General features: G+C 36.7%; 1 protein-coding gene across 1 annotated transcript; it reads left to right on the top strand.

The window, feature by feature from the left end:
- Positions 1–308: 308 nt before the first annotated feature.
- Positions 309–1,632, top strand: LOC108848078 (early nodulin-like protein 17). The gene is made up of 2 exons (XM_018621488.2): positions 309–584; positions 1,053–1,632. Exons 1-2 carry the CDS (start codon positions 416–418, stop codon positions 1,394–1,396), a joined length of 513 nt encoding a protein of 170 aa, XP_018476990.1. The 5' UTR covers positions 309–415; the 3' UTR covers positions 1,397–1,632.
- Positions 1,633–15,800: the final 14,168 nt, after the last annotated feature.

Genomic DNA, 15,800 nt, shown 5'->3' with positions numbered 1-15,800 from the left:
GGAACTGTATAACGACGCTGCACTTGAATTTCTTCTTTTTTGTTTGTTAATTCTTAGACGCGGTCGTCAATGCAGCGGCAACGAAACAAACACGGCATTGTCTTGTGTCAGTGTTTGCGTTTGCGTTTGCGTTTGTGCCGCACCAAGCGTTGCTAGCGCACAAGTCTTCCGCACTAAAAAAACAACCGCGGTTAAGATTTTTGGATTTTATTATTATTAAATGTTTATGGTTCGTGTATTTTTAAAATAATTTAATTATACAGCAACAGCAGTTGAAAAAAGGAAAAAGGATGGGCTCCTCCTAATGGAAACCCACTAGTCCACCTCTTAAAATCACAAGTCTAGAGTGAGAGAGAGAGAGAGAGAGAGAGAGAGAGAGAAAGAGAGAGAGTTTTAGACAGAGAGAGAGAAAAAAATGGCGAGATTCACGGTGTTGATTGCGGCAGTGGTACTGGCCATTGTAGTGGCGGTGCCTGAAGTAACTGCGAAGAAGTACACAGTCGGCGAGAACAAGTTTTGGAACCCCAACATCAACTATACCATTTGGGCTCAGGGAAAGCATTTCTACCTCGGAGACTGGCTCTGTATGCTCTCTCACCCTTTTATATCTTCTCTACATTGTCTATACTCTCGGATCTGTATAAACTAGATCTGCTTTTTAATGGGGTTCATTTCAATTCTGGTAATATTTTCAAAAAAAGTTTCAAATTTTTTACTTTTAAGTTCAACTTTTGTAACCCTTTTTACAAAAAAAAAAGTTCAACTTTTGTTTGTTTTTTCATAAATGTTTCTTTATTAGTCCAGATCTGGTTTAGAACACACTGTTAAGGTTGTCTGAATGAGACACAGTAAACCCATGTCTGAAAACATTAACCTTTGTTTGTCACACTAGTTAAAAGTTGGAATCTTGGATCTTACATTACCACTTTAGCTAAAATTTAAATCATGGGTCTCAATGCTGGTTCAATGATTCCATATCAAAATCTTGTTTTTTTTATTCTTTACTATTAATAACTAATCAGGAACATGTTTTTTTGTGGTCTCTTTGTTAGATTTCGTGTTCGACAGGAACCAACACAACATTCTTGAAGTAAACAAGACCGACTACGAAAACTGTAACGCCGACCATCCTCTCGTAAACTGGACGCGTGGAGCTGGGAGAGACATTGTCACTCTCAACGTGACCAAACATTACTATCTTCTCGACGGAAAGGGTGGCTGTTACGGCGGCATGAAGCTCGCTGTTAAAGTCGAGAAGCTTCCTCCTCCACCGAAAGCGGCACCTGTCAAGAGCATTGGTTCAGTTTCCATGGCCACTGGTGTTGCTCAGTTCGTGATCCCGTTTGCTCTTTTCTCTGTTTCCCCGGTGTGGGACGCCATCTTAAGGATGTGGTAAATGACCAATGCTCGGTCCGAGTCGGACCTCTTTAGTTGGAATCCATTTTCGAGTTTAAAGAAACATCAAATTCTTTTTCAGGGAAAGCATTTTTAAGTTAGAAAGTTCATCAGCTGAGTTTATGTTTGTAATGTTGGATTGTTGGTTTTTAATCTTTTGTTTTGTATGTCTCTTTGAAATCAATTGTTGAAAAAATGTTGTATTTTGATTTACTTGAGATTGATTACATTTAATTATTGGAACTTTCATTTAAGATTGATTCGAACAATCTCTGCCTTTTATTTTGTTGGAACCTTATCAATCTAGTCTTTCCAGTTGTTTTTTTTTTTTTTGAAGATAAAAAATACGTTGAAATGTTGAATCAGTGGTTGAAACATTGTGTGTATCTTTGATTAGGTTTGAAATCAATTATTTTAAAACATTGAAACGTATTTTTGACTTATTTGTTCCATGTGGGTTTATCTGTGATTTGTATCAAATCCAACCACCACATGTCCCTTTTATAAAGCTGTCAAATTCATTACCAACTAGATTAAATTATGTGTTTGTAATATGAAACAGAAAGACGAATATTCATATACTTTATATTCATGTAATGTGTGTGTTTAAATCTTTGTTCGGAGGGATGTTAAGAATATGAGTAGATTTCACACGGACCCCTACAAGAATATTTAAAATGATGATATTGACTGGTAGGGACGCTGAGAACTGTAGATTGATACAATGAAGATTCTGGACGATCTAAAACATGTGTTTTTTTGTTCGTTGTACGTCTTTGTCAGTGACCGTTTAGATGTTAGTGACTGTAATTTATTTGCCCAAATGTGGATAAAACCAGAAACATCTACAAAAGATAATTCTAGCTGCAAGTAAGTCTATTTTCTGCTTGTATGATTGTACATTTGCAATGGCTACTGCTAAGCTGAAATGAGATCCCAAAGCCAAACTCTTTTCTCTATGTGAAAAAGAAAAATAGAAAGTAAAGAAATTTGTTCAGAAAAGAAAATCTAGAATTTGCAGGCTCATTAAATGTAGAACCGAAACTTAAATAAAAGTCATAAGCCAGAAATTGTATGGTGGTTAAGCTTAAATGTAAGCTCTTTCTTTGGGCTTTGGGTTACTCTGGCCCACTAATAAGCCGAAAGAGAGAGAGAGATATTCTAGAAATGATAAGCCCATTAATCAAAGCTTGAGCACAAGACGAGAAACAAAGCAAAGGCCAGGTCGAGAAACCAAGGAATCTGTAAATTACCTGGCATGAGATCCATTCACTTGAACGGCTCAGTTTATCGGTTTAATGAACTGAGTTGGCATGAGATCCATTCACTTGAACGGCTCACCGGAGGAAGGAAAGAGATCTACTCGAAGTTGAATGAAGTGATTGAAGGGATTAGATTAGTTGGTTATGTTATGTCCCTGACGTCTCTTGGCACAGTGAGAAACTTGCCGTCTGCTTCGGCCTTCTGGAAACAAACACCTCTTTGTGTCTTCAAGACTCGAAGGAAATGTAAGGATTGTCATTTGACAATGAAGATTGCTCAAAATAGATTCCATCGATTCAAGGGAGGCTCTTGTTCTTATTCAGATTACTTGTGAACAGATCAAATGGCTGCGGAACAAGATCGGTTCTTGAGACAGTTGAGAAAATATTTTATTAATGATTTAGAAAGTACATTAGTTCTTTTTTCATGCTGAAAGATAAATCATGAGCAGACAAAAAAAAATTGCTAACCAGGGCGGGAAGACATCCCCGCCTCCAAGCGTTTGGTTTCTTATTGTAAAAAAAAAAACAATGGTTTAGTGATGAGCATTGGCTTCAACCTTGAGTGGCTTCTTTGTCATCTGTAGGTGAAAAAGTAAAAATGTGTTAGTACGTACTTGGCATAACGTAAGACTCAAGAACATTTCAGATAATAGAGATATTCAAGTTCAAAAAACCACCGCCAAAGCGATAATCCTTTGGAAAAAACTTTACAACCAGGATGATCAAACACCACCAACAAGAATAATTCTTTAAGGTTTTACAAATGAGACTCGCAGATCGCAATCACAATTTCACAAAAGCTAGCAACTTTAGATGTAAAGTCTAGAGAAAACAATAATGAATACTAAAGACTCAAACACAGTTAACAAAAACATTACTTTCTCACCACCAAACTTTGATCAAAATTCAAAATATCATGTCACCACCAATTCAAAGCAGATACAAGCACTAAAAAAAATTGATGACAGACAGCATCGAACAAAATTCGAAAGCGGGATAGAAATTAAACCTTCAAGACTTTGAGCTTCATGCTCCCGTAGATGAGACCCATGCTAAAAGCGGAAGCACGAGCCACCTGATCAATGACAAGTCAGATCAATCACCTAATACAAAGTTAGAAATTAAAACAAAAAAAAAGGAATCGGGAAGAGAGAGATGAAATACAAGAGCAAGGGAGCTGGTGCCGGAGTAGAGTCCTGGAGGTATCGCCATTGATTGGAGGACAAGTCGTATTCAGTTCACAGAAGAAAACCCTAAGATCCCAAATCAATCAATCGCTTTTCTTCCTTTTTACTTACCTTCCAAACTTGAATAGTGGGCTTCACATGGGCCTACGTTTAGTAGTAGTTATTGGGTTGTCGAATTTAATTTGTTTGATGCGAAAATACCTTACAAACTTGATTACCGGTCTTCAAATCAGCCTACATTGGTTATTGGATTATCGAATTTAATAACTTTGTTTGATGCAAAACACTTGAAATAATATTTTTATTTTTTTTTAAATCACAACCATTTAATCGTAGATTATAATAAACTTGAAGAATAATATGATTGATAACAACAAAAAAATAAAAATACATAACGTGGTATTATTTATTCTTTAGCTTAAACTCTCAAATTGCATATCTCTCCACACACAAAAAGAGTCTCTAAACATCAACTATATATGTCTCTTTTTTATAAAGAAAGTATATCCAGTGTTAAGTAAATGCAAGATACTACCAATCCTTTATCCAGATTTATTTATATTTTACTATGAATAATCATTATATTTTTTGAGTGAATAATATCTTTCTAAAACTTCGAGGGATCTTTGGGATATATGCTGGGTCCACTGTATTGGGTCCTATAGAAATATAGTATCCAATTATTAAACACTGTTTTAAGTAAAGAATAGAAAAGAAGAGAAGAGAGGAATTGGTGTGTCTTATTCCATGAATAATGTACTCCTTATATAGTGATACAATGAGAGGGTTTAGCTTGGAGACCAAGTACAAGTAAATCTTGGTGAGCAAAACTTCCTATAATCGACATCACAATAAATGTAGATATAACACTTCCCCTTGATGTCTATTATGCGCGTAAGATGCTGCCTCATTAAAAACCTCACCAGAAAAACCCAATGGAAAAAACCATGGTTAAGAGAAAAAGAGTGCAGCGCGCAATTACTTCCCCTCATGTGTACAGACGTCAAGATCCTTGAGACGACGTAATCCGATAAGATGAACCAACTTCTTGAACGTAGCAGTGGGTAACGCCTTGGTGAATAAGTCAGCCAGATTGTCGCTTGAACGAACTTGAACAACACGAACATCACCATTCTTCTGCAGATCATGAGTGAAAAAGAATTTCGGTAGAATGTGCTTTGTCCTGTCTCCTTTGATGTATCTATCTTTGAGTTGAGCGATACATGCAGCATTGTCCTCATACATGACTGTAGGGTCTTCTTTCCCCGTAGATAGACCACAATCTTCTCGTATATGTTGAATGACTGATCTTAACCATACACACTCGCGACTAGCTTCGTGAATGGCTAAAATCTCTGCATGATTGGAAGAAGTAGCTGCAATGGTTTGCTTCATCGAACGCCAAGAGATAGCAGTTCCACCACAAGTAAACACATATCCTGTTTGTGATCTAGCATTGTGGGGATCAGACATGTACCCAGCATCTGCAAAACCAATCAAATCTTCTGTTGATGGATTAGGAAAGAATATACCCATGTCTTTCGTACCTTGAAGGTAACGAAGTATATGTTTTATCCCATTCCAATGCCTACGAGTTGGGCATGAACTAAACCTTGCCAATAGATTCACTGCAAATGGTATATCAGGTCTTGTATGACTAGCAAGGTACATTAATGCCCCTATTGCATTTAAGTATGGTACTTCAGGACCAAGAACTTCTTCATCCTTTTCTCTAGGGCGGAAGGGATCTTTATTCACATCGAGTGATCTTACAACCATTGGACTACTCAAAGGATGTGCTTGATCCATAGAAAATCGTTTAGCCACCTTTTCTGTGTAAGTTTCTTGATGCACTAAGATTCCATTTTTGAGGTGCTCAATTTGTAGCCCCAAACAAAATCTTGTTTTTCCTAGATCCTTCATCTCAAATTCTTTCTTCAAGTATTCCATTGTATGTGAGATCTCTTCAGGAGTTCCAATGATGTTCAAATCATCAACATACACTGCAATGATAACGTATCCTTTTTCAAATCTCTTTATAAAGATGCATGGACTGATAGGATCGTTTTTATAGCCTTCTTTCAACAAATACTCACTTAGACGATTATACCACATACGTCCTGACTGTTTCAGTCCATAAAGAGATCGATTTAACTTTATGCTATAACTTTCTCGAGAATTATAATTTTCTGCTTCAGGCAGTTTAAATCCTTCAGGGACTTTTATGTAAATATCAGTATCCAGTGGGCCATATAAGTAAGCTGTGACTACATCCATTAAGCGTAAATCAAGTCCTTCCTTTACCGCCAGACTGATAAGGAACCTGAATGTAGTAGCATCCACCACAGGAGAGTTTGTTTCACTGATTTTTGATACAGGTCAACAAGATGCTTTGGTGTACGGCACGTACGAGCCCAATGGTCTTTACTTCCACATCGGTAGCATTCAGTTGCTTGTTTGTTACCATCCTTGTTTTCCCACTTCTGGTGAGAGTTAGAGTTCTTAAAAGAAACTCCTCGGACTCGAATTTGACCATATCCACGTCCACGTGTATCTCCACGACCATGTCCACGACCACGACCGCGACCACGAGTGTAGCCATTTCTGCGGCCCGTGTTGTTCTGTTCAGTCACATTCGCTTCAGGGAATGGAGCAGAACCAGTTGGACGTAGTCCATGATTTTTCATCAAAAGCTCATTGTTTTGCTCAGCCACAAGGAGACAAGATATAAGTTGGGAATACTTCTGGAATCCCTTTTCACGGTATTGTGTCTGCAGGACAAGATTATTTGCATGAAAAGTAGAGAATGTCTTCTCTAACTTATCAGCTTCCGTGATTTTCTCTCCACATAACTCTAATTTGGAGGTAATTTTGAACAAGGCTGAGTTGTACTCACTTACAGACTTAAAGTCTTGTAACCTCAGATGTGTCCATTCATACCGAGCTTTAGGTAAAATCACAGTTTTCTGGTGGTCATACATTTCCTTTAAGTTGTTCCAAAGGATTTGCGGATCTTTCACCGTCAAGTACTCATTCTTGAGATCTACATGGAGGTGACGACGAAGGAGTATCATAGCTTTTGCTTTATCTTGGCTTTCAGCTTTATTTCCTTCTAGGATTGTAGCTTCAAGTCCCTTTGCACTAAGGGAAAATTCGGCATCTAATGCCCAAGCCAAGTAATTGTTTCCAGTGATATCAAGAACTTCAAATTCAAGACTAGTAAACTTTGACATAGTTCACTGAAACAATAAAATAATAATCAAATTTCTTAAATAGAATAAAAGAGAAAATAAAATAAAATAATAAGGCAATATCAATATTCTATGATTAATGCATTCACGATTTTACAAGTCATGTAAAGGAATATTGATTCAAAATTTGATGCAAATAATATATTCTCAAGTTATTGCAGTGTAATTAAGTCAAACAATATTATCTTACGTATGTGATGCAGCCATTTAATAAATTATGGACAATATTCAAAATAATAATAAACAAAACGAAGCGAGGAACGGAGAAAAAGGCCAGCTTCCTTTCGTTTCATCATATTTAGTGGGACATTAAACACACTCATATATTGCAGTGGCTCACAATCCCAAATTATTTGCTCACAATCCCAACTCGTAGGTATTGGTGTGCAAATAATATTAATTTTGGTCTAGTCTAAACGAATGAAAACAATAAACTATAAACGTGTATGTTAACATGATGACAATAAATATAAACATCACATATGGTTAAACACATACTGGCATTAGCTTATAAACATCGACAAGATCTCTTTAAATCAAAAGATTTTCCTTGGAACAAGGATAGATCAAAATTGCCGACTAAAGCTTCTAAGCTCATACTGTGTATGAAACCATTCTTACAAACCATGAATTGATAATAAACATGATTTAAAGAAGGAATAAAAATAAAATAAAACTGTACAAAAAAATTTATACCTATTGGCTTCCTAGAACTTCGTGCTGATAAAGTGTTTTAAGTAAATAATAGAAGAGAAGAGAAGAGAGGAATTGGTGTGTCTTATTCCATGAATAATGTACTCCTTATATAGTGATACAATGAGAGGGTTTAGCTTGGAGACCAAGTACAAGTAAATCTTGGTGAGCAAGACTTCTTATAATCGACATCACAATAAATGTAGATATAACAAACACGATCATATTTATGATTTTTTTTAATGAATGTAAAAATTTATGATTTCTTTATACTCTTGAGTTATTTTCACATTTAATTTGTAAAAAACAATCGGATTCAAGAGGGACAAACTCAAAGGCAGAAATGACATGAAACAACCAACATTTAATTTTCGTCTCAGTCAAAAACAAAACAACCAACATTTAATTTTATCATAGTGTTATAAATATTATGTTTATGGATGTCCAGCCCATTAGATATTTACTTGTAATCTTGCCCCGTTTATGGCCCATTGTATTTAGGCCCATGTCGCCATGTATTTCCTATATAAGGAACACTTTGATTCAATAATAAAACACACTTTCACAACACGTTATCAGCACGAAACTCTGAAATCCCGAGCTACCTCAAAAACTCTAATTGACGGCGCCACTTCAAACAGCTCGTTCTCTTCAACCGTAAGGATCCAGACGACGAGCCACATACCAAATTGAAGCTCTTGACGAGACGAATCCAACGCCGTCGACCTCGACTCTATCTGACGTCGGACGCGCTCTCAATCGCTATTCTAAGACGCGCCGTCAAGTGACCTAAAACCCTAATTTCGGCTACAACTTCAAACTGTCATATCTCTCTAACCGTAAGGACTCAGATGACGATCAACCTATCAATTTGAAGCTCTCGACGAGAAGAATCCAGTGCCGCAAACGTCACATCAATCCGATTTCAGACGCGCGCTCACCTTCCGTTTTAAGCTGCGCCGTCAAAACCCTAATCCATCTACGATCTCTCTTTCTCTTGGTGGTCCGGTTTCAGATCTTCTCTAAACAAAGGTAAACTGTCTGAAACTCTAAAAGAGAACACAAACAATCGAATTTGGTTTGATGTTAAAGGTTATGACAATTAAAATCTTGCAAAATCCCTAACAACCTAGATTAATAAGTCCAAACCCATCTATGAGTAAATCGGAGCTCTTAAACCTAAAGTTCGATATGAGATTGTTAATCAATTAAAATCACAGCCTCAATGGCTTGCTGAATCTCGAAAACATCATTGATCTGAATGATCAAATCGATTTTAAACTTTGAAATTGATCATCTCCTAAAACATAATTATGATCGATTTCTTATAAACCCTAGAAACTTACTATAAAAAAAAACTTTATATTTTCAGAATATTTCTAGAAAATGAAACTTTATATTTTTAGAAATTTACTATAAAAAGGAAACTTTCTATTTTTAGAAACTTACTATAAAAGGAAACTTTCTATTTTTAGAAACTTACTATAAAATGAAACTTTCTATTTTTAGAAACTTACTATAAAGGGAAACTTTCTATTTTCAGAAAATTTATATTTTCAGAAACGTTCTATAAAAGGAAAAACTTTATATTTTAGACATATATCTAAGCCGTGTGACTTGTTTATTAGGAAAGCATTAACTCGATTGTTTGTTTGATCACACGATTTATATGATTGATTTTCTTATAAAGATTAAGTGATATATAATATGAGATGTAGAAAATCAACTTGGATTATGCTGTCCTAAATCTCTAAAGAGATAATCATTTAAAATGGGCACTGGATACCGAGGTTATCCTAAAGTCAAAAGGACTTGGTGAATGAATCACAGAAGGCGATATTGCCAAACGAGAAAGATTGATACATGGCAATATTAGTTATTAGCCACCATCTAAATGAGAGTCTAAAGAAATCAGTACCCCAGTAAAGAAAATCCACTAGAACTTTGGACAGCCTTACAGCAGAGATATGATCACCATAAAACGGTGCTATTACCAAAGGATAAAATTTGAGTGGAAGAACCTGAGATATCAATACTATAAGTCTGTGGATGAATACAACTCGGTTCTGTTTAAGATAGTTTCAATGTTGAAACAATGTGGTGAAGAAGTAACTGAACAAGACTTTCTCTAATGTGTTACTGCAACAGCAGTATAGAGAAAGAGGTTTCACCACCTATACTGATTTGATCTCCTGTTTACTATTGGCTGAGACCAATAATGAGTTATTAATGAGAAACAGTGAGATGAGACCTCTTGGTACAAAATCATTACCCGACATTTCTAGGCTGACTTTGGAGCATAAGAAAGAAAGTAATCTCGTCCAGCACAACAACCATTCCGGCCCTAGCCGTGGGAAAGGTTATGGACGAGGTCGTGACACATTTAAGACACATGGGCGAGGACGAGGCCGCAGTACCACACCCGGCTTTAGCCGTGGTCGAGGTTGAAGTGTGTCTTTTAAACCTTAAATAAAATCTTATTTGTGTCACAAATGTGGTATGGGTAATCACTGGGCAAATAATTGCCAAACTCCAAAGCACTTGTATGAGCTTTACATAGAGAGTTTGAAGAAAAATCCGGAAGCCAACATGGCTTACCGAGATGGTGAAGATGACATGGATCATGACCATACTGATCAAATAGAGTATGAAACTCATGAAAAAGAAAATGATCAGATGGATTATGAGACTTCAGATGCCTTGAAAAAAATCTCGACATCAAAACTCTATGATATGGATAAGAGTATATATGAGTTTATAAATAAGAGTATAGTCACTCGGCCAAGGCATTATATACACCTAATAAAAGACCCATTGAGTTATAAAGATTTAAAAATAAATGGTTTCCGCATTGAACCAATGGGCAAAAGAAATATAAATTCCTTAAGATTATAAAGAAAGTAAAAATCGCCCAAGGCATAAAAATGGTCGAGACTGTACTCCCAACTGATCTAAACTATGCTAAAAGATCAGTATGATAAAGGCAAAAGGCCTAGGTAACCAGATAGGTTGACCACAAAATTTTATACACTTTATGGCATGACTGGACTAGCCATCCAGGTCTTTAAAATTGATGCAAAGATTGATATCGAAAAAGGCACAAAAGAGTTATCCCATAGAATCTCACGTTGTGTAACATGTACACAAGGGAAACTCAATAGGCTATAATGTTCCAAGCATCTAAAATATTTATAGCATGCTCATGAGGGGGAGAAATGACACTCCCGTGGTCCATGAACAACACTAAAAATCCGAGTGACATGGTCTATGACCATGATAGAACTTGGCCGAATTCTTTGTGATACAAAGATCACTAGCTAATGCTTGGGAACACATGGATTTACATGTAATAAAAATATGCATCAGGCCATATAAAGTGAGCATAGATATTCCCATCTAAGAATGATAAAGGGTCATGATCCAGACATAGACCATCCTAAGAGATTATGTATAGACCACCACAATAATATGTGCCGTCTAGGATGGAACCTCATAAAAAGATGAGATAAGATTGGGAATATATGTTGGATATGAGAATGCTTTCTCCCACGATTTTATAAGAAACCTTGAGCCAAATATGGGTGATCAGATTAAGGCCAGGTTTACGGATTGCATGATTAAATCCGACTATCCAACATCAGGGGGAGAAAGAAATAAGCTGGTACAAGTATAAAGAAATGGAATGGTATTAACCATCCTTGTCTTGGCAAGATCCTCGGACCAGAGAATATGATTTAAGACGTCCAAAGAAAGATCATACAAAGCTAGCTAAAAGAATGCCAGACAAATTAGACCCGAAAAGAAAAGAAAAAGAATGACTAAGTCATACCAGCTTAAGCACCACGAAATTAATGTCCTAGAAGAGACATAATCAAGTTGCTATAGAGTCTAAAGATAGACCAATATGTTCCATAAGATAAGGAACCTCGGAAATAAAAAGAAAGGTGCAAATAAAAGACATATCTGAGGTCATAAGGGAAACCAGACCAGACATTTAGATAAGGCTGCGCAGCTGAACATCTAAGATACCAGACCATGTAGTTTGGGACGCCAAACTGCAAGGTAATAAAGGTTCTTAGTAAGAATGAAATCTCTAATCGATTAGTTCATGTCTGGAACACAATGGAACACTATAAAAGAAGTGTCGACACATACATACACAAAAGATAAAGATGCGTAAGAAAATAGCACTTGAGTTTAAAAGATATAAGCGAGGATCAGAACCCACGAGAATACAAGAATGCATTCATAGACTAAAAGAAACTGTGGGGTTTAAGAAAGATTCAAAGAATCTATAAAAGAGATGGGTGTATTGGCCATATATAGAAACACCATCTGATAAGATAAAACCAGTGAAAAATGGGTCTTGTGTGGGAAAGGAAAAGAAATCGTGAGACATGGACTAAGGTGTTCATATTCCTATTTAAAGCATTCAAGGAATGGCTTTATTACACAAGGATACTCACAAAGACCAAGGAACAGATTATAAGGAGATATACTCCTATGTGGTGGATGCTACTACAAATCCGAAAGTGATAAAGGTCTGGATATAAGAAAAGAGAAATGTAGTAAGAAGCATGATTGATCACTGGATAAAGAAATGATAAGAGTATCAGAAAGATGAGAAAATAAATTCTCATAGAATAGTTTTGTTCCTAAGCTATTCATGGACTGAAACGAAAGGCAGCTGCATATAAGGCATATAATGCATGTAAATGATAAGACTAAGTAATACTTAGTGAAAGGAGTTCTATAAGAACGTCCCTGAACACTCCATGCATATATTATGAAGGAAATTCCTTGTGTTCATACTTAAAGAAATGATGATTAGATCAATTGATTCTTGGACAGGCTATGATAAGAATACAATGATCTATAGTGGAGATGATAGCCATGAATATGTATTGAGATCTATGATCCAAAGTACCAAGAATAGAATGTGATATGGTCAAAAGAGAATAAGAGGATGAATCCATCAGATTTACGACCAAAGACCCATATCAACTAGGATCACGTCCAACCTAGTTCGACCTTAATCATCTTGGTTCTAGTCCAGCCCGTTCCGATCCGTTCCCTTCGGTCTTGTCCGACCTGAAACGTCCATAGTAAGGGGAACGGCATATTGATCCAAAAGTGGCTTAGTTTTGATGAACATCAAATTATAGCATGATAGCCATTCATGAACAAGTTATGGACATATAATAAAGAAGGTTCATGAAGAGTTTGGTCAAAAGCTATGAACGGGACACACACAATGGACATAGCATGATCCGAGTAGATCATGGATATACTAAGGCATTCATGGTCGAAATTTATCTAAGAAAGATGGACCATGTAATCATCTCGGTCTTGTTCCGGCCCCGTTCCGGCTCGGTCTCCTCGATCCTGTTCCGACTAAATCGGTTCCAGTGACCACTATATTCAAATCGTGGTATGGCTATGGACAAGGCATGTGTCTTTGGTCCAGGAAAGACTTTACATAAGTACTTTTAAGACTTATGCACATCCGACCAAAAGAAATGTATTGATATAATTGGCGTCTTGATATGGCAAGCCATACTAGGTCGGATAAGTTTTATGGATATGTTCAGACCATAAGACATTGATACTAAAGCCATACACGTCCCCTGCCATAAGTGTTATTGGCACTTTACTTAGACAAATTTGGCATGTCCGAACATGAGACAATGGGACATGATCAATATATCCTAAGTTACCTTCTAAGGAACTAAAAGTTTGAGATTGATTTATACTAACCAAACCCAAAAGAAAAGGGATTGTTTGGTTTTAATAAATGTTACAGGTTTATACAAGGTCTCAAACAGGTTATACACATTTGGAGAATGATGAAGAAGCACAAAGTACTACAAGTTCAGTCATGAGAAATGTTAGCCGACTTCTTCACCATGTCTACACCAACTACACATCTATGAAGTCTACCTATCCGTTTGGGAGGTGGCAACAAAAGGACCAGTTCAAGATTTGGCGCCCATGAAGCTAAATCATCAAAGTGTCCATGCGCCAGACTTGAAGAACGGAGGTCCAGAACAGGGGGAGTAGTGTGTGTTGTACTCTTTTTCCTTCACTTCGGTTTTGTCCCACTGGGTTTTCCGAGTAAGGTTTTAACGAGGCAACATTAAGCACACTACAAGCTCTATATGGTTCTGGCATCCAAGGGGGAGTGTTATAAATATTATGTTTATGGATGTCCAGCCCATTAGATATTTACTTGTAATCTTGGCCCGTTTATGGCCCATTGTATTTAGGCCCATGTCGCCATGTATTTCCTATATAAGGAACACTTTGATTCAATAATAAAACACACTTTCACAACAATCATATAATAATTGACAAGTGAGCGTGTTTTTTTTTATTATCACAGCCGCATTATCGCAATAAAACTCAATCTTTCATATGAACCTGATCGTTTGCAAGTTTGCATAGTAATCAACAAAACAAACTACAGTAACATATGGTTCTGATCGTTTACGTATCCTTGTATAGTGATTTGGGTCTACGTGAACGCGGTACGTCGTAGTAGTCCCACGCAGACTGATTAAAGCTCTGGTCTACGAGTTGGAAATGAAAAAGAAAATATCTAAAGAATAATAGGCGACGAAGCGTCTGTAGTCCAACAGTTATGATAATTGCCTTCCAAGCAATAGACCCGGGTTCGACTACCGGCAGACGCATTGAACTTTTTATTTTTGAAAAATGAAAAGAAGCCGAAGCATTCCCTGGAAAAAGAAACCAACCGTTGATTCAGAACATCCTCTGTGAATCGGAAAGGCGAAGCTCGTAGTAGTGTTATTGCAGTCACCACCACCCCCTCTCTTTCACCGTTTCGTTTTTCTCGTCGGATAAGCTCCGGCCTAGTGAATCTCCGGCGATCATTAGACCGATGAACCCTTCGTCAACTCTTCCCGCCATCTCGGCGTCTTCGAACTCGTGAACCGTTGAACTGATCCAATCGTTTTGATCAGGTTCTTTGATCAAGTTTAGACACGTGGATGATCCAACGAACTCTGTCTTCGCCGCCAACGGTTCCTTCATCTCCGAGAACGAAACTCATGTAGTCTGTAGATCAGTGTCGGTCGGAGACTCAAGCTGTTGTTGTTGCTAGTCTCCATTGCCTACAAAAGATAGAGAGATCAAAACAAGTTTTCAAATGCAAGTGTCTATATATGTTCTGTTTTGTTTTACCTTGGTTTGTCTTTGTTGTCCAAGTGGTTAACAATCTCTTATTTATGAGTGAACCCATGATGATGTGACAATGGATTGGTTTGGTAATGAAGAAACTTTGATTCTCTAGAACCTTGCTTCAGCTTCAAGTTTAGCACTTTCCATTCCCATTGAGCCATGTGACCCAAAATAAAACGAATCTTACTTACTAATTAGGCTTGCCTCATAACATAAGTCATAAGCCAATTCGCCTAGAAACCCAAGAGAAGTTGATATCTATATATTCGATTCCATTGTTTAGTGTTCAATATAAGGGTTTGGTCGATTGATGCCAATTTTTAAAATAATAAGCGCCTGTAATATGTAATTGACGTTCATATTTGTCTTACAACAAACATTTCACAAAGCCAGACTGCCAGAACATCTGTATAGGAGGGAAAAAGGCATGCGGTACTGAATCAATTTTTGATCACTAGTCGAAAAGGCAAACAATATCAAGACCTAGACAATAGGGAACAAAACTGAAACACTGCAAGAGTCACACTTTAAATTGTGAATAAGAAATATATAATCTTCAACATTATTCTTCTAGGAAAGTTTCTTGAAGGTTGTAAACTTAACTAAAACTTAATTGCATAATAATATTTCTTATTATTATTTTATCTGCAATACAAAGACATATCAACTACATAGAGCAAAAATCTTTTGCAATCAGAGTCATTCGGAAAAGTGCAGAAGAAAAAGTAAGTTAAAAGCAAGCCCTTTGTTTTTAATTTTTATATAGTTGGTTAGCATTATAGTAAGTAATGATAATGAGCAAAATCCAA

Source organism: Raphanus sativus, chromosome 3 (assembly GCF_000801105.2).
Source record: "Raphanus sativus cultivar WK10039 chromosome 3, ASM80110v3, whole genome shotgun sequence".
In the NCBI taxonomy this organism is placed as follows: domain Eukaryota; kingdom Viridiplantae; phylum Streptophyta; class Magnoliopsida; order Brassicales; family Brassicaceae; genus Raphanus; species Raphanus sativus.
Note: the sequence above shows the minus strand (reverse complement) of the source record. Positions and strands in the feature narration are given on the sequence as shown.